At 45.3% G+C, this 23,528-nt stretch overlaps 1 protein-coding gene across 2 annotated transcripts in view; it reads right to left on the bottom strand.

Moving 5' to 3' along the window:
* The window catches only part of mmrn2a (multimerin 2a), a 46,220-nt gene that overhangs the window by 17,273 nt on the left and 5,419 nt on the right, over positions 1-23,528 (bottom strand). For both annotated transcript variants that reach the window (XM_048563546.2, XM_048563545.1), the window contains exons 2-4: positions 14,835-14,957; positions 13,477-13,583; positions 1,751-1,831 (exon numbers count right to left, since the gene is read on the bottom strand). In XM_048563546.2, coding sequence (XP_048419503.1) covers positions 1,751-1,831; positions 13,477-13,583; positions 14,835-14,957 — 311 coding nt within the window. The remainder of the gene's footprint in view (positions 1-1,750; positions 1,832-13,476; positions 13,584-14,834; positions 14,958-23,528) is intronic.

Raw genomic sequence — 23,528 nt, forward strand, 5'->3', positions numbered from 1 at the left:
ATCATACCTTCCATGATTAGCTTGTGGCCAGCAACACTGACAATCTCAGGGTTAACTATAAATATTGCATCAAACCAAATAACACATGCTCTGAATTGCTGCAACTGAATCTCCAGCAGCAGGTGGCAATGGTGAGGGAGAACACTGAGCAGAGAGGTTGAACAATTGGGCTGGGGCCCCCAGCAGCAGGTGGCAATATTGAAGAAGAGCAGCTGGAGCAGTCAAGTGGATCGTTTCTAGAAGAAAGGATGTCTTTAGGGGAAGAAAGTCTCAGGAAAAGAAGCAGAAGGATTCCTCAGAACAATCCAAGTCAGAGTCTTAAGTCCATATAAATACATAAATGCCTCCTGTTTAGCCTCGATTTCCCTTCATGTTTGTAATGGTCTGATGCTGGTGGGAGATTGAACTCTACTTCATGATCTTAGGCTCGTCCGTATGTTCAAAAGATGGTTAAATGTCAACTGTAAACAGTTATAAAATATGAATGTGCCCCAATCAATTTTAGAGCCAGGAGTTTATCATCTGGAATACAAGCTTTGATTCCAATTTGAAAGGGCTAGATCCTGTTGCAATGGCCTAGCATTTAAAATGACACTTCTGAAAGATTTATCAAAACCATTTTTGTTTGCTAATCTACCTCTTATTAAGAATATATTCATGGTATGTAGGTGTCATTGGCTAGGCCCATTGCCTGTCTCCTACTGTCCTTGAGAAACTCATGGTTCACCACTTTCTCAAACTGCTGCAGCCCATGCGGTACTAGTTCACCCAGAATGCCACTTGCGAGGGAATTCCAGGAATTTGACCCATTAACGGCGACAGAACAGCAATGTAGTCCCAGATCAGTGCGGTGTTTAACTTAGTGGGGAAAACTGGTGGGTCCAAGCATCTCAGAAATAGTAGGAACTGCAGATGCTGGAGAATCTGAGATAACAAGGTGTGAAGCTGGATGAGCACAGCAGGCCAAGGAGCATCTCAGGAACACAAAAGCTGACATTTCGGGCCTAGACCCTTCTTCAGAAAAATTCTTTAACTGAGGAAGGGTCTAGGCCAGAAACACCAGCCTTCCTGCTCCTCTGATGCTGCTTGCCCTGCTGTGTTCGTCCAGCTCTACATCTTGTTTTCCAAGCACCTGCTACCTTTGTTGTTTTGTAGAGGATGCTGTCAAAGGAAGCTTATGGAGTTGCTGCAGTAATCTTCCTGATGGTAAACACTGCTGCTGCTGAGTGTCAGGGTGTTAGAGTGAGTGGGTGTTTGTGGATGTGGTGTTAATCAAGCAAGCTGCTTTGTCTTGGATGATGTCAAGCTTCTTGCGTGTTGTTAGAATTGCACCCCTCCAAGCAAGCAGAGAATATTCCATCATAATCCTGACTCATGCATTGTGGTCACAGGACTAGTCCAGTTCAGTTTATGGTTGATGGCAATCCCAGGAATCTGAAGAGCTCTGGGATATCCACTTCTCAAATAAAAAGTGACAATTTTGCTGCTCCTTTTTGAGGCCAATCCTGGTTACTTGGTTGGAAAACACAGCTGAATATCCATTGTTCACTCATAAATTAATAAAACAAACCCAGTTACAGTAGGGAAAAAAGCCAATTTATAGTCAATCTATTCAGAGATGTTATTAAGTACCCCTGGGACAGGTGGGACTTGAACCCAGATCTCCTGGCTCAGACATAGGGATACTACGGTTTTGCCACAAGTCGCATTAACCCCCCAGCCCAAATTATTTTCCTGCATTGGAACTTACTTGGATTTATGATCGCTTTGACTGTTTGCTGTTCTCCCAGTGTCTTCTCCAGAGAGCCTGTTGCAATCAGCTCCATTGGAACTAGGGAAAAAGACAAAACATGTCACGTGATGCCATTCAGACCGTGTTTTCTGTTGTAGGTGACCTACATGTCCGTGTTTTCTAGTGTGTCAGATAATATGTGCACATTCTCCCCATGTCTGCAGGGGTTTCTTCTGGGTGCTCCAGTTTCCTCCCACAGCCCAATGATGTGCAGGTTAGTTGGATTGGCCACGGTAAAAAAATCTAGAGTGTATGGAGGGTGTGCGTCTGGTTTGTTTGCTCTTCAGAGGATTAGTGCAGACTCAATTGGCTGAATGGCTTTTTTTCTGCTTAGTAGACTTTCTACAGTTTTGAAATTAAAAAAAATTAAAATAAAAATACTAAAAAGAAAGACTTGAATTTGTGTAGCACTGTACAGGGCATCCTAAAACATTCCACAGTCAGCGAAGTTTTTATGAAGAATTTTCACTGTTTTAACACACAAAGTGTTGCAGCTAAGTTGTACACAGCAAGATCTCACGGGCAGCACCATGGTTACTGTCATCTCAGCAACAGAGCGCTATGTTGGATGTGGCCGTCAGAAATCTTACTCACCATGGCACAGGTTTGCTGCCACCATCGTCCTTTATTAAGGGATGGTGGTGGTGGGGGAGGTGGGATGGTGGGAGGAGACACAGGATGTACAGGCCTGGCATGAGTGAGGAAATCAGTTTCTAGTTTAATGAGAATAGGCTCCTGTTTTAAACAACCAGCTCTCCCACCAAATCCTTTCATAGTGGGTGGTGCTCGAGGTATTCCCCAGTTCTAACCCTGTCAGTTCCTCACAGAGCTAAGAATCTGGGGTTGGGGACTGATTCAGGGATAAATATTGGTCAAAATGTGAAGGGGAAACTCCCACACACTTCTTTGGAATGTTCCCACAGGGGTTTTCAGTTTAATATGTCATTGTAAAGCCAGAGACTCCCACAGTGCAGCCCTTCCTCAGTGCTGCAATAGAGTATCAGCCTGGAACTTGTGTTGAAGGGCAGGCTACAGTTACAGGAGCCGAGAGCTGCTGGAACAATTTCTGTGTACGGGCTGGGTGGGAGGGCGTGTGGACACTGTCACTATTTGGGATGTTCAGAGGGAGATGCCCCTGGCAAGAAGGTCAATTTGTTGAACAAAAGTGAGGCAGTTCCTCCACTAAGTATCAGTAGACTCCATTTATACCCCCACAGGGAGGAAGCGCTGTTGGTCTCACTGAAGCCCTTCTCCCTCGGCCTGCTCCCAGCTATTAAGCTGGCTACTGTCAATTCTGGGGAGCCACTGGAAAGTTTCATAGAGTCATTTCGGTCCAACAAGTCTGTGCTGAACATAATCCCAAACAAAACTAGTTCTACCTGCCCACTCCTGGCCCATATTTCTCCAAACTTTTCCTATTCATGAACTTATTGAAGCGTCTCTTAAATATTCTAACTGTAGCCACATCCAACACTTCCTCAAGAAGTTCATTCCACACGCGAACCACCTTCTGTGTAAAACAATTTCCCCCTCACATCTTTTTAAATCTCTCCTCTCACCTTAAAAATGTGTCCCCTAATCTTGAAATCCCCCATCCTAGGGAAAAGACACATACTATTTCCCTATCTAACCCTTTCATTATTTTACAAACCTCTACGACATCGCCTCTCAACCTCCTACGCTCCAGTGAAAAATATCCCAGCCTATCCAGCCATTCTTTATAACTCAGTCCTCTATGCCCAGTAACATCCTGGTAAATCTCTTCTGAACTCTCTCCAGCTTAATAATATCCTTCCTACAAAAGGGCAACCAGAACTGGACACTGTAATCCAGAAGGGGCCTCACCAATATCCTCTACAATTTCAATATGACATCTAACCTCCTTTACTGAAAAGACTGAGCAGTGAAGGCAAGCGTGCTAAATGCCTTTTTAAACACCCTGTCAATATGAGATGCAAACTTCAAAGAATTATGTACCTGAACTCCAAGGCCACTCTGGCCCACAACACTACCCACGGCCCTACCATTAATTGAGTAAGCCCTGCCCCTTTTCTCATCTTAAATATCCAACGGGCTTCAGCAATTCTGTGCTAATGTAGTTGGTCTTCAAGTTGTACATTCTGGTGTGTGTTTGATGCATTGTGTTGTACACGTCTCTAATAATCTTTGCATTCTGCAGAGCATTTCTCACCATGCATTTGACAAATCCAATGCCAGTTCTTGGAGCAAGCCTGTACCCAGAGCATCTTGCACTTGCCTGGACTAGCAGAGGAGTGTCTTGGCGATGTCAAGTTTTCATTGATGTACTTTTCCGCTATCAATCATTTGGTGATCCTGACAACTGTTTGAGCCAACGACATTCCAGGGATTGGTACTCAGCCTGATCACTGTAACAGTGGGCTGCCAATCTGTTCCTGGGCTTGCAAAAGGCCAGTTTTAAAAGTGCGCTCTCAGGAAGTAGGGACAGGGAAGGACACATTTACTGTTTATCCTGTGCTGCCTTGAAAAAGATGCCATTAGTTCTCCTCAGAGAGGTTGCACTGGGCCATTTTTCTTGAAATTAATCATTCTTTGTGCAACTAAATGGCATAGTAGCCCACCTCAAAGGACAATTATTGTGGGCACACAGAGTCACTCAGCGTGGAAAACCCCGGTATTAATCAACCAGCCAAATGTCCCTCAAAGGTCATAAATCTGGGCACAGCACTCTACCCCACGTATGGCAGCTGCTGAGATACTAAGTAAATTTGAGGAGGGGATGGATAGATTTTTCATTAGTTGAAAGGTTATGGGGAATGGGCAAGAAACTGGAGTTGAGGCCAAGGTGAGATCAGCCACGATTGTATTAAATGGCACAGCAGGCTTGAGGGGCTGAATGGCCTTCTCCTGCTCCTTGTTCTTATGCATCTAATTGGCTGCCCAGCGTGCGAAGGTAGGGAGCTCTGCCATTCCTGATTCTGCCTTTGTGCTGGCAGCAGTGTCTGGAGAGACACCATGTTTCTGCCGGTGGGAGTGGAGTGGAGTGGTGGCAGGACAACATGCAGAAAGCAATGGCAAGTGGCAGAGAGGCCTGCACCCAAAGACCTGCTAACAGTGTCGGAATAAGTTAATGACTACACGTGAGCGAATGCACCTTCAAATGATAGCTGCTCCCCGCTGCACTATCAATCTCTCACGTACTCAATGCAACACATCCAGGCACGACACCAACAGCCATCCCTAGACCTGGGGACTCGTGCCTATCAACTGGACCATCATCTACACCCTTGCTCACATCCACATCTCACACCCAGAAGCTGTGTACCTCTCTCTACAGATGACTCCTTTTCCACTCAGAAATATTTCCAACTCTTCTGATGTAAACTCTCAATCAATATCTCGCACCAACTCCTTTGGCACACTAGAAATTGCAAACCAGCTTCTCAAAACCTCAATAGTTTTGGTACGTGATATTGAGCGTAGACTCGACATTTCCCAACTTGCTGTAGCTATCGCCCGAGGCAAGCTCCAGCTTCCATTCCCCTTTGAAGAAGATAATGTATAGTCATTCCCAAGGTTGTTCATGTTTTTGACCATGTTCTTTCTAATCATTCTTGCTCTTTATTTACTGCTTGACTGTGCAGAGTACATTAGCCTAGTCTTTCAGAATATCAGCTGTACTTTGTCCTTCGGCCTTGTGATCCTGATTTTATGATTTCCTCCTTGGCTAAAGATAACTTTTAGCACTACCTGAATGTCAGAGTTACTCTTCACTGATCCTTACATTAAATAGCATGGTACAGTCTAACCATTTCTCCTTCAGCCAATTCCTTCCTGTTTGGGACACTTAGGAGCAGAACTTTCCCACCCCTGAATGCCGTGGCCAATAGTGAGTTTTTTTTCAATTTATTTTTGGGATGTAGGCACTGCTGGCTGACCAGCATTTATTTAGAAAAACCGAAAGATCTGCGGTTGCTGTAAATCAGGAGCAAAAACAGAAGTTTCTGGAAAAGCTCAGCAGGTCTGGCAGCATCTGTGAAAAGAAATCATTTAAAGTTTTGGGTGTGGTGACCTTTCCTCAGACCCTTGCTGAGTTTTTCCAGCAACTTCCATTTTGGCCAGCATTTATTGCCTGTCCCGAATCGCCCTTGAGAGGGTGGTGGGGAGCTGCCTTCTTGAACTGCTACAGTCCACCTGCTGTGTTTGACCCACAATGCCCTGAGGGAGGGAATTCCAGGATTTTGACCCAGCAACAGTGAAGGAACGGTGATATATTTCCAAGTCAGGATGGTAAGTGGCTTGAAAACTTTCGGGGAGTGCCGTTCTCTTATTTCTGCTACCCTCGTCCTTCTAGATGGAAGTGGTCATGTGATTGGGAGGTGCTGTGTGAGGATCTTTGGTGAATTTCTGCAGTGCATCTTGTAGATAGTACACACTGCAGCTACTGAGTATCGGTGGTGGGGGGAGTGGATGCTTGTGGATGTAGTGCCATTCAAGAGGCAGCTTTGTCCAGTGGTGCCAAGCTTCTTGAGTGTTGTTGGGGCTGCACTCCTCCAGGCAAGTGGGGAATATTCCATCACACTCCTGACCGGTGCCCTGTAGATGGCAGACGGGCTCAGGGGAGTCAGGAGGTGTGTTATTGGTGCAGTATTCCTAGCCTCTGACCGGCTCTTGCAGCCCACGCTGTTTATGTGATGAGCCCAGTTGAGTTTCTGGTCAATGGTAACCCCCAGATGTTGATAGTGGGGAATTCAGTGATGGTAACACCATTGAATTTCAGGGGGCGGTAATTAAATAGTCTCTTATTGGTGATGGTCATTGCCTGGCATTTGTGTGGCATGAATGTCACTTGCCACTTGTCAGCCCGAGCCTGGATGTTATCGAGACCTTGTTGCATGTGAATACAAACTGCTTCAGTATCTGAGGAGTTACAAATGGCGCTGAACATTGTGCAATAACTGGCGAACATCCCCATTTCTGACCTTATGATGGAGGAAAGGTCATTGATGAAGCAGCTGAAGATGGTTGGGCCTTGGGCACCACCCTGAGGAACTCCTGCAGAGCATCTTCCTATGTGTTAGGTGTGACTCCAACCACCAGAGATTTGGTCCCCTGACACCCATCGGTTCCAGCATTGCTAGGGCTCCTTGATGCCACATTTGGTCGAATGAGCCTTGATATCAAGGGCTATCACTCTCATCCTACCTCTGGAATTCAGCTCTTTTGTCCCTGTTTGAACCAAGGCTGTAATGAGATCAGGAGCGGAGTGGCCCTGGCGTCACTGAGCAGGTTATTGCTGAGCAGGTGCTGCTTGATAGCTCTGTTACTGACACCTTCCATCACTTTACTGCTGATCGAGAGGAGACTGATGGGCCAGGTTGGATTTGTCCTGCTTTTTAGGTACAGGACATATTTGGGCAATTTTCCACATTGTCGGGTAGGTACCCGTGCTGTAACCGTACTGCAACAGCTTGGCTAAGGCAGCGGCAAGCTCTGGAGCACAAATCTTCAGTACTCCAACCAATCATGTGGAGTGAATCGAATTGGCTGAAGACTGGTATCTGTGATGCTGGGGACCACTGGAGGAGGCCAAGATGGATCATCCACTCAGCACTTCTGGCTGAAGATTGCTGTGAATGTTTCAGCCTTATCTGATGTGCTGGGCTCTTCCATTATTAAGGATGGGGATATTTATGGAGCCTCCTCCTCCAGTGCGTTGTTTAATTGGCCACCACCATTCACAACTGGATGTGGCAAGACTAATATGTTGGTTGTGGGATTGCTTAGCTCTGTCTATCACTTGCTGCTTATGCTGTTTGGCGTGCAAGTAGTCCTGTTTGGTGGCTTCACCAGGTTGATACCTGGTGCTGCTCCTGAATGCCCTCCTGCACTCTCCATTGAACCAGGGTTGATCCCCTGGCTTGGTGGTAATGGTTGAGTGGGGGATATGGTGGGCCATGAAGTTGCAGATTGTGCCGGAGTACAATTCTGCTGCTCTGACAGCCCACAGTGCCTCATGGATGCTAGACCTCTTTGAAATCTGACCCACTTAGCACAGTGATAGTGCCACACCAGATGATAGGAAGTTATTCTCAATGTGAAGGCCGGACTTTATCTCCACAAGGACTGTGCGATGGTCGTTCTTACTGATACAGACGCAGCTGCGACTGGCAGATTGGTGAGGATGAGCTGAAGCATGTTTCCCCTCAGAGAAAGCAAGAACTGCCGATGCTGGAGTCAGGAACAACACAGTGTGAACACAGCAGGCCAGGCAGCATCAGAGGAACAGGAAATTTGACGTTTTGGGTCAGGACCCTTCTTCTGCTCCTCTGATGCTCCCTGGCCTGCTGTGTTCCTCCAGATTTCCTGCTCCTCCGATGCTGCCTGGCCTGCTGTGTTCCTCCAGATTTCCTGCTCCTCCGATGCTCCCTGGCCTGCTGTGTTCCTCCAGATTTCCTGCTCCTCCGATGCTCCCTGGCCAGCTGTGTTCCTCCAGATTTCCTGCTCCTCCGATGCTCCCTGGCCTGCTGTGTTCCTCCAGATTTCCTGCTCCTCTGATGCTCCCTGGCCTGCTGTGCTCCTCCAGATTTCTGCTCCTCTGATGCTCTCCAGCCTGCTGTGTTCCTCCAGATTTCCTGCTCCTCTGATGCTGCCTGGCCTGCTGTGTTCCTCCAGATTTCCTGCTCCTCTGATGCTCCCTGGCCTGCTGTGCTCCTCCAGATTTCCTGCTCCTCTGATGCTGCCTGGCCTGCTGTCCTCCTCCAGATTTCTTGCTCCTCTGATGCTCCCTGGCCTGCTGTGCTCCTCCAGATTTCCTGCTCCTCTGATGCTGCAGCCTGCTGTGCTCCTCCAGCTCCACACTAAATTACTTCATCTTCCCCTCTTGTTGGTTCCCTCACCATCTGCTGCAGAACCAGCATAGCTCCTATGGCCTTTAGGACCCAACCAGCTCGATCAGTAGTGCTACTGCCAGGCCACTCTTGGTGGTGGACATTGAAATTCCCCCCCAAATACATTTGTGCCCTTACCATCCTCCGTGCTTCCTCTCAGTGTTGTTCAACATTGAGGAGACACTGATCCATCAGCTGAGGGAGGACTGTATGTGGTAATCAGCAGGAGGTTTCCTCGCCCATGTTTAACCTGAAGCCAAGGAGAGTCTGGAATCAGTCGAGGATTTCTGGCTGGATTGGAAAAATGTGTTTCTCGACAATGAGGAAAGAAAGTCCAATTTTTCAACCAGGTCAAGACAAGAACCAGACTACTGAGCACACTGAGGCTTATTTACATCCTTTTGTGTGCATTAACATGCCAACCTCACCTCATTGATGTGCAGTTTCCCACCTGCTGCACAGAAACTAGACAGTGATAATTCCTCATGTGAAGGTTAAAGCACCTCCCAGGTAACTCCATCCTCACAGCTTGCTCCTTCGGTTTTCCCTCTTGGAGTCAGTCACTAATGTCTTGGGGCACATTCCATGGACAGAGACCACCAATACGTCATGCATGGAGGCTGGCATTGTACAGATACCTGTCTAGCCATACAACCTTGTGTCACAGTTTTGATCCATTTATTTGTGGTGTTTCACTTCAATGCTGCATGTTGGAACATACCAGCAGCTTTCATTAAAAATGCTGCTGCCTGGACACTTTTGTGAATTCATGGATTCAACCAGAGTATATCTCAGGGCTCTTCGCTCACACTCACATTGCACCAATCTGAATTATCACAGATTCTCGGTCTTGCCTTTCCATTTAGCACAGACATAAGGCCAGGCAGCTTGTCGTGGTTGTCAGTGATGAAGTCAAAGAAGTGTATGTTACTGTATGGTACTGTGCACCATCCATCACACCATATGCCAGCCTAATGTTGTGTGCTTCAGCCGAATGGCCATGTCTCAAGTCTAAGGGGAGGAACCCCCAGTGATGGGGTCCCACTACAGTAAGTCAAGGGCAGTGTCCAGTATCAGCTCAGGAGCTTGGACATGGTCAACCATGTGGGACACTCGCAGTCAGGGGGTAGATATCACTACAATCTGGGGAGTGGGTCACAGCTAGGCCAATGGATCCAGCGCACCCAGGGAGTCATGGTCATTCAACTAGGGAGCTGCGTAGAGATCAGTCAAGGCTGTGGTCAGTCATTAGTCAGAGATATCTGTCCAGGACAGTTGGGGGTGGGTATGACCCATCTTGGCAGTCAGCTCGATGAAAGTTAGGAGGGGAGAAGTGTTATCAGGAGTCACCCCTATAGCCAAGAAACTGGGACAGAAACAAGTTGCTGGAAAAGCTCAGCAGGTCTGGCAGCATCTGTCAAGAAACGAATCAGAGTTAATGTGACCCTTCTTTGGGCCTGGGACTTGGAGGCTGCGTGCTGGGGTGTAGAGGAGACAGTAATTGTGAAGAGAGGGACAACTCCACATATCAGTGACAGGGAGACAACCGTGTACTAGGGGGATAATGGGGTACAGCAGGGGGCAGTGCTGCACCAGAGTCTGGATGATTAAGCTGGAGGGCCAGGGCTTGGAGTGATGTTGGGCGATGGAGCCACAGTTCAAAGAGGCTTGTTGAAAGTGTGGAGAACGAGGTAGATAGGGAGACAACAGTTTGGAGAAAGATGGTGGGGGGTGGGGGAGGGGGTGGTGACCTGGTAACCAGGCAGAGCCTGAGTGCCTCCTGCTTTGCTTTCCATCCTCCTACAGATCAGGAATGTGCCCTGGAAACGGGGAATGGCTGGGAGACACCGGAGCGAGCACAGTTAGTGTGTGTTTTTCCTGTTTGAGCCTGTGGGCTGTATTTAAGGGTGATGTGAGGCCTTTCTAAGGACAATTGCATGAATCAGGCTCTTTCACAGGACAAGTTAAGGACAATAGTAATACTTGCACCCTGCATGTGAAACATCAGCAGTTTCTGACTGTGTGGAATATACATCCTGGACACTACATTATTGATCAGCACAGATTGGTTCAGAGACAGCAATGATCAGAATTAATCCCAGGTGACCTAAAAAGCAGCACTTGTTGGCTGCAATTCACAAAGACAATCCATGATCTTAGGTTAGAAAAAGGCACAGACCTGATGCCCCCTCACCTTGAATCGCCAATGTGTTCTTATATACAACGCTGCCTTTCTCGGGACATAGTTTCAGCAGCTATACAGTAATTACAGTCTCCCACTACATTTACATGACACGGGCTTGTATTGTATTCACTAAAAGTCCCGGTTTCAAGACTGGTGCTGCATCCAATAGAATGTGTCAAAGTTCCACATGGAGATATTCCATGGCCTTCCTTGTCAGAGTCTTCCATGTCCCGCTGTAGGGTCGATCATGGTAAGCCATTGAGGGCTGGGTGCCTTACAAAGAATAGTTACTTGGAGATAAGGATTACTCTCTGGAACAATGGTCCCCTCCCCCTGACTGAGATTAAGCAAAGATCCAATGCTGCCCATTCTTCACAGAGCAAATGATGGCCTCCTGAAGGTGGGAGAGGGGTATTTTCAGTAGACTCCAGACGGATAGTGCTAGATAATCCTCATACGCTGTGGTCTTACAACTGGATCAGGCAATGACAGGGGTGATGGAGGCTGTAGAGCTGGCAGCGTAACTATAGACCTCTGAGGAGGAGCAGGAAGAACACCACCTTCTGCATGATAGAGCGCTGGTTACCACAAACCAAATGAAGCTGAGCCGGCACCTAGTCTCGGTAGGTGAAGTGATCACTTGTTGATTTGTTTGAAAGACAGATCCCCATCTGTTCCCAGAAGAAATGCAGCCTTTGTTTGTGTTTTTGAAACCTTTGCTTTTGCTGTTGCTGAATAAAAGTGAACATTTTCACCTGTTGAAGGCTTTCCACGATGTGATATTTCCATGTCAAGCAATGAGAAGATGATAGGTTACACTGAGCATGGGGGAAACAGCAGGGTTCTGAGATATAGTGGCTAACCTGGGTAGTTTGATACGTTTCTGAGTGAACTCTTGCATTTCTTGAAGTGTCAGCTGCATCCTCAGACACACCTCTTTTGTCTCCCACCTCTGGCCCCCACTACGTGCGCTCTGAAGGATAACTCCTGACTGGCAGCACTTGACCAGACACACAGTCCAACTTTAAAAATGGCACTGGCACTGGGAATACCAAGACGTCCTGGCCATGGCAAGAGGAAAAATGTAATGAGAGGGGCACTGTAGAGGCCTGAGGCCTAGCTAATGAGGGGAGCTGCAGAGAACAATGACAGAAAACCAACCAGTGCCCACAGAGAGAAACCCTGAATGAAACTCCCCTGAATGGACACTGGTGTGATTTCTGCCCCTTTTGCCTCACTGGCAATGAAGTAATTCCACTCACTGTTTGTGCCATTTCTTCAATTACACACACACACACTGCTAACTCGTCACTGAGCATGATTTGCACAAAAGTAGCGAACTTTCAGATCTCTCAAATTTCCTCAAAATTGGCTTTAGGATTTCCAAGTGTCAAAGTACCCTTTATCCTGAACAGCTGAAATGAAACATAGAAGAAAATTCCATCCCAGCCTCGTCACCATCTTTCTATTGCGCATTGCACAGAGAAAGGATTAACAGGTAGATTCACACCAAGGAGCTGGTGTTGAACTAACGTCACTGTAGTCTCTCTTTTGAGAAAGTTCAATTAAAGTCCAGTTTTCAATCAATTCACATCCATCCATTGCTTACTGCATATCCTTCCATTCATGGAGTGTAATCTTCACTAATCTGTGATTTTAAAGTAAAATGTTAATAGAAAACTTGGTTTTTGCATTGGAATGCATGTTCTGTATTTGAAGATTTTATTAAGTTGTGCATATTTGTCTCTTGTGAAAATCACTCTTTACAGGTTTTCAAAGAATATAAAGATGGAACGTTATAACAAATTCGCAGCCCCTGCAACATGCTAAACTTAGTTACAGTAAGAAGTGCCGATGCTGGACTCAGAGATAACACGGTGTGGAGCTGGAGGAGCACAACAGTCCAGGCAGCATCAGAGGAGCAGAAGAAGGGTCCCGACCAAAAATGTCAATTTTCCTGCTCCTGTGACGCTGCCTGGCCTGCTGTGTTCCTCCAGGTCCAACCTGTATTATACTAAACTGGGCAATATTGTCAACCCAGAGGCAGTGAACCACATCTCAAACTTCATCCAGAATTAGACCATCAAATTCATTCTCTTCCAGAAAATATGCGGCAAGTCCTTAGAGCCCCTCCAAACACAATCCACCAACACTGCCCTTCTGCTGCTCATTGTTGGTCAGTCCTTTAAGTAACACTAGTGACGTGTCCCTTGGACTGCTAGATTAGCACAGGCCATCAGTACATCAAAGTGCAGATCACATTTCTGAAACTGGGACCAGCAATGCTACCAATTTTGAGTGTCTCAGCTTGTGCGTATTTTCCATCCCAGACTGTTCAGAGATGTTATGATGCATCCCTTGAACCCATGTGTTCTGGCTGAAAGATATAGATGCTACCATTATACCACAAAAGCTTTCAATTCTCCAGATGTATCTTGTGCTTAATGATCTCTAGGTATCTGTCTTAAACAATGTATCCATTGCCCCTCAGCTTTTGCACAATCACTGAATCTTGCATCGATCATATCTCCCATCTAGCACAGTTAGCCACAAAGAGGTAGTTTTGTAGCCTGGTTGTGGAAACCATTTGTTGAAGTACAGCGCTTCAGAATTATAAAGCTGAGGTTTACCTTTGTGTTCACAGTTGGATCCTGTATACTCAGGACAGCATTTCCACTCTAAGGATGTTACAATCATCTGCTTCATCTTGTACATGGGTCTTAGAGCCAGTTGGTACCTAAACAACAATTTGCATCTTTAAAGTCTTAAAAGCTAATTTACAAACGCACAATCAAAGCATAGCAGAAGCTGAAATATTGAGGCCAATGACCAAAGCCTTGATCAAAAAGAATATTTTTTAATTTAAAAGTTGTCTTAAAGAGGCAAGCGTTAGAGAAGTGGAAAAGTTTAGGGGAGGAATTCCAGAGCTTAGGACCAGAACATCTGTATGCAGGATAGCCAATGATGGAGCAATTAAAATCAAAGATTCTCAAGAGGCCAGTCAGGAGCGCAGAGAGCCTGAAGGTTCATCGGGCCGGAGGAGGTTTCACAGATAGGGAGGATTGCAGGGTTTGAACATGAGGAGGTGAGTATTAAAACTGGATCAGTGGGCATGGAGGTGATAGGTAAGTGGGACTTGGTGCAGTGACAGAGTTTTGGGGGACCTCATGGCCATGTAGGCTGTTGGAGGGAAGTGAAATCCCTGAAAATGGAGAGAGGGAGAGAAAAGCACAGACTGGTCTGGATAGTGAGGAAAATGGGTTGAATTTCAGATGCCACTGTGCTCTTCTGATATTGATGGATTACCAGTTTACTCTTATACTCATTGAGAAGTCCATGCCTCATCTATCTAATGTTTTTTCAAACTTCAGAATCAAATCCATTACCTTCCCGAGACCTCAAGCCTCCTATATTGTCACTGAAGGTCTTTTCCCTGACTAATTGAGATGATGTTTGTTACTGGGAGTGTCATGGAGCTGCTTACACATTCTTCGTGGCTCCCTGATGCCCCAGTGAATAGCTTGGGGGGAAGATCCATGAGCTGTTGAGCAGTTTCACTTCGAAACAGCAGGATTGCTGGAGCCTCATGTGAGCAGCTAGTGGTACTGTTCACATGTTGCAAAGCATCAGAATGCCTGGTTTGGAAACTGGAAGGTCTGTAAGGTTCATACCGGGAAACGTGCAATAAGGTTGAAACTCGGCTATAAGTTCAGGTTAAACCATGGGAATAAATAAAATACAAATTTTCAGCTCTCTTACTAAACATGCCCTCTTACTGGAAAGCACAATCTCCAATTTTATGGCTTCACAGCATCTCTCAGGGTCCCCATCCTCTAATCCACTGGACACCTCCATTAATACACTCAACATTGCCTTGTCTCCCATTCCTTTGGGGAAACCAGTCACTGTTATAGGCTCAAGCCCTTCACTCTCCCATGTCCAGTAACCGACTTGCTGCATGCAGTGTGATATCTGGGCTGGTACTTACACCACCTTTGGGCAGTTCACCACCCCGTTCATACAGGATTCCAAGGCTCTCTGGACAAATCGCTCAACTCCGCACGAAACCACTGTAGAGGACAATTTGGATTTGACAAAAGCACACCAGTTCCTAAAACAAGAGGAGAAAAAGAAATGTGAAGACTGTACCCTGAGTTAAACAGTTAGAGTTAATGGTTCTTTACATTATCCAAAATGTAGAATTAGTTTTTAAATTCTGAGATCAGAAATCAAAACTAAGTTATTTAAGTCTCCTTTAACAGTCATCAAAGTTGCACTGAGATTGCGAAGTCGAGGTAGGTAATATATTCAATGATCCATTCATTCTCTTTTGTTTATTAGAGGAATCAATAATTAATATAGAGTCCCAAAAGGGACAAGGCCGTGACTGGTGTAACAATTGATTGTAGTCCCGGTAGTGAATGTTGGGGCAGTGTTCCGCGACTGGAAGCAGGGCCATTTTCATTGGGAGTGGGCTCTGCAGACAGGTTTCTCCTTGAAAATAAAGGAACTGGATTATCAAGAATGAATTCGAGGGTCAGGGGTCAGTGAACTGCAGTCAACATGGATTGAGAGAGTGTGTTCCTGTTCAGCCAACATCCTTAATTTTTGTCTTGAGCAGTGAATGTGGGAAACCTCATATACACGTACTCCCAACTCATTGATGTTCTGCATAAAAGATTTCAGTTAAACCTCCAAAGTTATGGGAATTTAGGATAAATCTTGGGAAGGGCTAATAAGTAAAGTGATTGAGTGGACACTGGTTAAATGGCATGTGCCACAATATTTTACTTGTTATTCACTGATGAGATGTGTGCACCACTGACTATTTAATGCCCATCCTTAATTGCTCAGAGGGCAGTTAAGAGTCAGCCATGTTGCTATGGGTTTGAAGCAACATGTAGATAAGATCAGTACGGGCTGCAGATTTCCCTCCTGTAAGAGACCCTGTATTATTAATTCTTTTGGGACTAAAAACTGAATGCCATTTACCAGGAAAGGCTTACAATGTGAAAAAGGAGGCACTGCCTATATTGTCGAACTGTGCAATACAATATTGTTATTTGAAGTAGTAAGTGTGAAAATTGGAGACTGAATGGCACAGAAATCCTGCCTGGCAACAGCCCCTGGTTGAGCTGGTGAGTGTTAAAAGAGCTATAAGTGCTGAAAGCAGGAGAAAGTGGAAAAAACATTAAGAGCCTGCAAACAGAAAGTATCAGTTGCACTCTCTCTCTCTCTATGAGATAGAAAACCCAAGAAAGCTTGAAAGAAAGGTCTTTTATTGTATTGATTCCACATTCGCCTGATCGACCATCGAACTAGAGGATGGCTGTCGCTCTACGTACAATAGTGTGTCATCACTGCAAAAATCAAAAGGACTGAGAGGGGAAAAATAACTTTCCACCTGATTTCCGAACCTTCGGAATTTTGTTTACCCTTTATATATTCTGTTTCACCCAAGTGTACGTGCTAAACCATTTGCCTTTTGTCTGTCTTAACCATGTGTGTGTGAGAGAGAGAGAGAGAGAGAGAGACTGGTGGGGGTGGGAATGGTGGGGGAGCAGTTGCACGGGTACAGTTTAAGTTTCATAAGATAGATCCCTGAACGTCTCGGAGCTAATTTCTGGGTTCCTTGTACATGAATCACAGAGGGTCAGTATTCAAAGTACAGCTAATAATTAGAAAAGCTAATAGAATGTTACCATTTGAGGGGAATTGAATAAAAAACAGGGAGGTTATACTTCAATGTTAAGGGCATTGGAGACACATATCTGGAGTACTGTGTAGACTATTGTCATCTTATTGAAGGAAGAGTGTAAATGCATTGGAGGCAGTTCAGAGAAGGTTTATGAGACTAATACCTGAAATGGTGAATAACACATTGAAATTTCTGATGTAGGGTCCCGACCTGAAATGTCAGCTTTGCTGCTCCTCTGATGCTGCCTGGCCTGCTGTGTTCATCCAGCTCCTCAGTGTGTTATCTCTGATTCCAGCATTGGCAGTTCTTACTATACCTGAAATGATGAGTTGTCTAATGAAGAAGTGTTGAATAGGCTGGGCTCCTATCTGTTGGAGTTTAGGAACATGATAGGTAATTTGATCAAAACAAATAGAATCCTGTGGGTTCTTGACAAAGTAGGTGGAGGCAATGTTTCCTCTTTCTAAAACTAGGAGTTACAGTTTAAAACCCAAGGGTCCCCCATTTAAAACTAAGGATAGGCTATTTTATTTACCACTCAGAACATTGAGTCTTTGGAACTCTCTTCCAGGAAAGATGCTGTCATTGAATATTTTGAAGACAGGCGTAGTAGGTTTTTGTTAAGTTGGACATTGAAAAGGTGTCAGTGTAGACAGGAACACAGATTTGAGACTACAATCAGCCTCTATCGTATTGAATGGCATGGTAGTTGGAGGGGCTGAATGGCCTTCTCTAGCTGATGATTTATGCGTTTGCATGAAATGTTTTCATTTCACTGTTCATGTTATAGTTGTGGGTTACAGCAGATAAAGTAACCTGATTTGAATTGCTTTTGTCCTGAATCACAGTCAGTTGATCAAATTGGCTATTTCAACTGGATCTTAAACATTTAGTGATGACATTTTGCACACCCTTCCCCAGTAAAATTGTGGCATTAATGAACTTGATGGTTTCTTGACACAACTGAGAGTAAATTTCAGATGTTTATTGAATTGGCCATTGTGGGATTTGAACCTGTGGCCCCACATACTAGCCTCAGGTCCTGATTTACTAGTCTAGTAAGATTGCCACTGCTCCCCCCACACCCCCACCCCAGAGTGACGGCTGATTGGGTTCTCCCATGGATTGGGATTGTTTTGGGTTTAAATAATTGGGTTATGTTCCAGAGTTCTCTGGAGCTCAGCATTCACCCCATCACACTGCACGATGACAACACTTTACCCTGGTCTGGCAAAGGAGTCACACACACACACACACACACACACACACACACACACACACACACACACACACACACACACAGTTGAACACAACAATGTAATGTGCATCCTCCTGGAAGAGCTACTCTCTCTGAGTTTCCTGTCCTTGCAAACACCACCTCCCTCGCGCCTGGCCATCTGTCAGCTGAAGGAAACCCTAAGTTGTTTCAAGCCATTTGTGCTGAACTTCACTACCCAACTCGATGATGCCCCAGCCACTGCATGACTGCCACCTCAGTCATCCATGTGGAACAGCTCCCCTGTGGGAGATCTAGCAGGTGGGTCTTTGCTAAATGGGTTCAGCGCAGGCCAGTGTCTCTGTGCAATAACCGTCTGTGCCTGGGCCTCTGTACATAGCCCTAATACACTTGTGGAGTGACACAGCTAATACTGCCCATTGCTGAGGAGTTTCCTCACCATACACCTTAAACTCAGCAGAGGAGGAGTCTGTTTCCCACTTTTTTCCATTTGCTGAATAAATTAGTCATCTAGTTTCAGAAACTCAAGCAAAATGGTCAAGTTTTGAGTTGATATGAAACTGGAAGGAGTTAGACAATCCTTTGAAGGGAAAACAAGTTAAGAAGAAAATGCATGTGATCATAAAACTAGATGTAAGAGCGCCACATGTGGAATACTGATTTTGGGAAGAAAAACTGGGCATTGGACGAATAATAAAAGGAGTCTTCAGAGCCATGGTAGACTAACTGTGTCCAAGAACAGAACGGAGCAAATAATCAAACCCAACACAATGTCAAACAGTAGGCAAACAGTCAACTTGTTGCTGCCAACATTCCCCCATTGTCCTGAAGTCTCTAGGGTAACGCTGGAGGAAATTGCTAACAGTGTTTAAAAAGTCTGTTTCGTTTACTTGTAGAATTCTGTTAATTAATTAATGAAATGCTGCAGGTGGGGGTCTATCGCTCACAGCCCTGAAATCTAATCTATTTGAAAGTATGATGTATTTTCCAGTGTGTGTCTTTATTTCACCAGGTGCTCTGTGTGTATGGGATTAAGGGTCTGTTTCAGTACCAGTTTAAAGGTGTGGTGGATAGCTCAATAAAAACCGAAAGAACTGCAGATGCTGTAAATCAGGAACAAAAATAGAAGTTGCTGGAAAAGCTCAGCAGGTCTGGTAGCATCTGTGAAAGATAAAACCCCTGAAGGAGATGGCCTAGACCCTAACATGTTATTTTATTTAAAGGCAAATATAAAACTCTTGTGTTCCAGATGTGATTCGATTGGTAAATTACTAGGCTTTAAGCAAAACATCTTTATTCTATCAACAGAGTTAAAATGCAAACAAAAAAAGAATGCGCATAACTTTAACTATTCTGAAATACTTAATAAAATATTGTATTATTTAACTGTTAATCATCAACTGTTCAAATATAGCAGCATCCTATAAATATGCTCATGGCAAGGGAAAATTTGGCAAAACAGATTTTCTTCACGTGCTATCTCTGCTCCAGGCCAGCGGAAAGAAATACCAAAAGAAATTATTTAGCAGCAGAGAGAGAATTCAAGTTTTTTGCTGCAGCAGTGAAGCAGAGCTATATCTAGCAGTTTCAACTCTCAAAATCCCAAGTTCAACAGCTAAAAGTGCAACTAGAACCCTGGGTCTGTGTGTGCCTGGATCCACCCACTCATGTTTCTTCTGTCTTTAAAAAAAACACTCAGGGAGCTCTAATCTGTTTACACACTGATTTTGAAGTAGACATTCCAGTAAAACCTCTCTGTAAGAGAAACAGCATAGAACAAATGTCTCTTGAAGGACACTGTAATATCACACCCTCACCCTGGCAACACAGAAGCTGAGAGATCTGACTCCCTTAGAGCTAGCTGCAGGGTCAGCTCTTGCTGATAGCAACCAAAGTGTTTCACTGGGCAGTTTAAAAAGGCAGCTCTGACAACTTGGAGACAATCTGCGGTACCTCCCACTGATACACAAAGGAGGTTCTGTTCAAAGCGACTTCCCCAAAAGTAGGTTATGATCCAATTCAACCTGTGTCATAAAACTGAGGGAACTAATGGGATTGATGGCTTTGTTGTCAGACCTGAGTTTATTACAATAATGCAGCAATTATAACAGGATCTCCTCACTCTGAAACTAGACTCTGTTAGCAAATGAAGGGCAAGTAAATGCTCTTTTGTCCAGTAGCTAACCAACAAGCTCACAAAACCCAGATTATAGAGCAATGGAATAATCCAAAAAGATAATAAATACTTTATGCCAAAGATCAATCACAGCAGGAATTTATCTTTAAATCATATTGAATAATTAGCAAGACAGGGAACTAAACAGAGTTGCCTTCCCAACCACAAAACTCCTTCCTTTTCCCAGCAACAAGCTGTGGTTGTGGGGATGGATAGCTGGAATTTTTTTGCATGCTGTTTATTGAACCTAATGCAGGAGTTCCTTCTGCAAGCAAATTGAGTCCTTACAGTGCAGAAGGAGCACAATGAGTCAAGGTAGCCCACTGCCAAATGCAACATTGCTAAATTTCTCTGAGCTGTTTGTGGCATTTACATCCGTTGTACCAGGTAATGGTTCTGTAGGGGTTAATGTTCATGTGACATTGCCCCCATTTGTACTCCTGATGGAAATGTGGACAGAGGCGAGGAGTTCAATTCCAGTTCTTGGAGGGAGCAGATTTTACTTCACCAGCTCCATCAGGTTCTAGAACTGTCTGACTAAATGATGACGTATTTATTTCTATCATTCGATAAACCTTTCTGTTGCAGTGAACAGTGTCTCTCTTTGACAGTGGTGTATCCTCTATCACTAACTGCTCGAGAGACCCAAAGGAAGATCAAAGCATTGAACTACCTCAAACAACCCCTAGCCCTGGTACAGGTGGCATATACCACAAGGTGCCAGCAGTAATCACCTGGGACAAATACAATTACTGGTTTTTCACAGCATTTGGCTTTTGGCAGAATCTCAGACAGGTTTGGAGAGGAGAGAGATGTAATGAGGAGAGAGGCAGTCGGAGTAGAGCGGGCCCCACTGTGTGAGAGACCATTCTTCTGCACATCCACAACATGGTGTTCTGGACTTGCCCTTTTAACAGTCTGGCTGCAGCAGCAAATCACAGCTCCAATGTTGATATGATTGGATTTGATTTATTGTTGTCATGCGTGTGGAGGTACAGGGAAAAGTGTCGTGCTGTAGAACATAGAACATAGAATAGTACAGCGCAGAACAGGCCCTTCAGCCCACAATGTTGTGCCGACCATTGATCCTCATGTATACACCCTCAAATTTCTGTGACCATATACATGTCCAGCAGTCTCTTAAATGACCCCAATGACCTTGCTTCCACAACTGCTGCTGGCAACGCATTCCATGCTCTCACAACTCTCTGCGTAAAGAACCTGCCTCTGACATCCCCTCTATACTTTCCACCAACCAGCTTAAAACTATGACCCCTCGTGCTAGCCATTTCTGCCCTGGGAAATAGTCTCTGGCTATCAACTCTATCTATGCCTCTCATTATCTTGTATACCTCAATTAGGTCCCCTCTCCTCCTCCTTTTCTCCAATGAAAAGAGACCGAACTCAGTCAACCTCTCTTCATAAGATAAACCCTCCAGTCCAGGCAGCATCCTGGTAAACCTCCTCTGAACCCTCTCCAAAGCATCCACATCTTTCCTATAATAGGGCGCCCAGAACTGGACGCAGTATTCCAAGTGCGGTCTAACCAAAGTTTTACAGAGCTGCAACAAGATCTCACGACTCTTAAACTCAATCCCCCTGTTAATGAAAGCCAAAACACCATATGCATTCTTAACAACCCTGTCCACTTGGGTGGCCATTTTAAGGGATCTATGTATCTGCACACCAAGATCCCTCTGTTCCTCCACGCTGCCAAGAATCCTATCCTTAATCCTGTACTCAGCTTTCAAATTCGACCTTCCAAAATGCATCACCTCGCATTTATCCAGGTTGAACTCCATCTGCCACCTCTCAGCCCATCTCTGCATCCTGTCAATGTCCCGCTGCAGCCTACAACAGCCCTCTACACTGTCAACGACACCTCCGACCTTTGTGTCGTCTGCAAACTTGCTGACCCATCCTTCAATTCCCTCGTCCAAGTCATTAATAAAAATTACAAACAGTAGAGGCCCAAGGACAGAGCCCTGTGGAACTCCACTCACCACTGACTTCCAGGCAGAATATTTTCCTTCTACTACCACTCGCTGTCTTCTGTTGGCCAGCCAATTCTGTATCCAAGCAGCTAAGTTCCCCTGTATCCCATTCCTCCTGACCTTCTAAATGAGCCTACCATGGGGAACCTTATCAAATGCCTTACTGAAGTCCATATACACCACATCCACAGCTCGACCCTCATCAACCTTTCTAGTCACATCCTCAAAAAACTCGATAAGGTTTGTAAGGCATGACCTACCCCTCACAAAGCCGTGTTGACTGTATTTGATCAAGCCATGCTCTTCCAGATGGTCATAAATCTTATCCCTCACAATCCTTTCTAACACCTTGCAGACGACAGACGTGAGACTTACCGGTCTATAATTGCCGGGGATTTCCCTATTTCCTTTCTTGAAGAGAGGAATTACATTTGCCTCTCTCCAGTCCTCAGGTACGACTCCAGTGGAGAGCGAGGATGCAAAGATCTTCGCAAGTGGCAAAGCAATTGCATTTCTCGCTTCCCAAAGCAGCCGAGGACAAATCTGATCCGGGCCTGGCGACTTGTCAATCTTAATGTTTGACAAAATTTTCAGCACATCAGCTTCCTCTATCTCTATCCATTCCAGCATGCACACCTGCTCTTCAAAGGTTTCATTCACTACAAAGTTCGTTTCTTTCGTAAAGACAGAAGCAAAAAACTCATTTAGGGCTTCCCCTACCTCCTCAGGCTCCACACACAAGTTCCCAATGCTATCCCTGATCGGCCCTACTCTTTCTTTGACCATTCTCTTATTCCTCACGTAAGTGTAAAATGCCTTTGTGTTTTCCCGGATTCCTTCTGCCAAGCCTTTCTCGTGCCCCCTCCTGGCTCTCCTCAGACCATTTTTGAGCTCCTTCCTTGCCTGCATGTAATCCTCTCTAGCTGAACTTGACCCTAGCTTCCTCCACCTTATGTAAGCTACCTTCTTCCTTTTCACAAGAAGCTCCACCGCTCTCGTCATCCAAGGTTCCTTTATCTTACCCCTTCTTGCCTGTCTCAGACGGACATATTTACTCATCACTCCCAACAACTGTTCCTTAAACCGTCTCCACATGTCTATAGTTCCCTTACCATGGAACAACTGCTCCCAGTCCATGCTTCCTAACTCATGTCTAATCGCGTCATAGTTTCCTCTTCCCCAATTAAATATCCTCCCATTCTGCCTAATCCTCTCCTTCTCCATAGCTATGTAGAATGTGAGGCAGTTATGGTCACTATCACCAAAATGCTCTCCCACCACAAGATCTGATACCTGCCCCGGCTCGTTTCCGAGCACCAAGTCTAGAATGGCCTCTCCCCTCGTCGGCCTGTCAACGTACTGCGTTAGGAAACCCTCCTGAACACACCTTACAAAAACAGCTCCATTCAAATCTTCTGCTCGAAGGAGGTTCCAATCAATATTAGGAAAGTTAAAGTCACCCATTACAACAACCCTACTGCGTCCACACTTTTCCAAAATCTGTCGACCTATGCTTTCTTCAATCTCCCTGCTGCTATTGGGGGGCCTGTAGTAAACCCCTAACGAGGTGACTGCTC

The sequence above is a fragment of the Stegostoma tigrinum genome, chromosome 37 (genome assembly GCF_030684315.1).
Source record: "Stegostoma tigrinum isolate sSteTig4 chromosome 37, sSteTig4.hap1, whole genome shotgun sequence".
NCBI classification, from domain to species: Eukaryota; Metazoa; Chordata; class Chondrichthyes; order Orectolobiformes; family Stegostomatidae; genus Stegostoma; species Stegostoma tigrinum.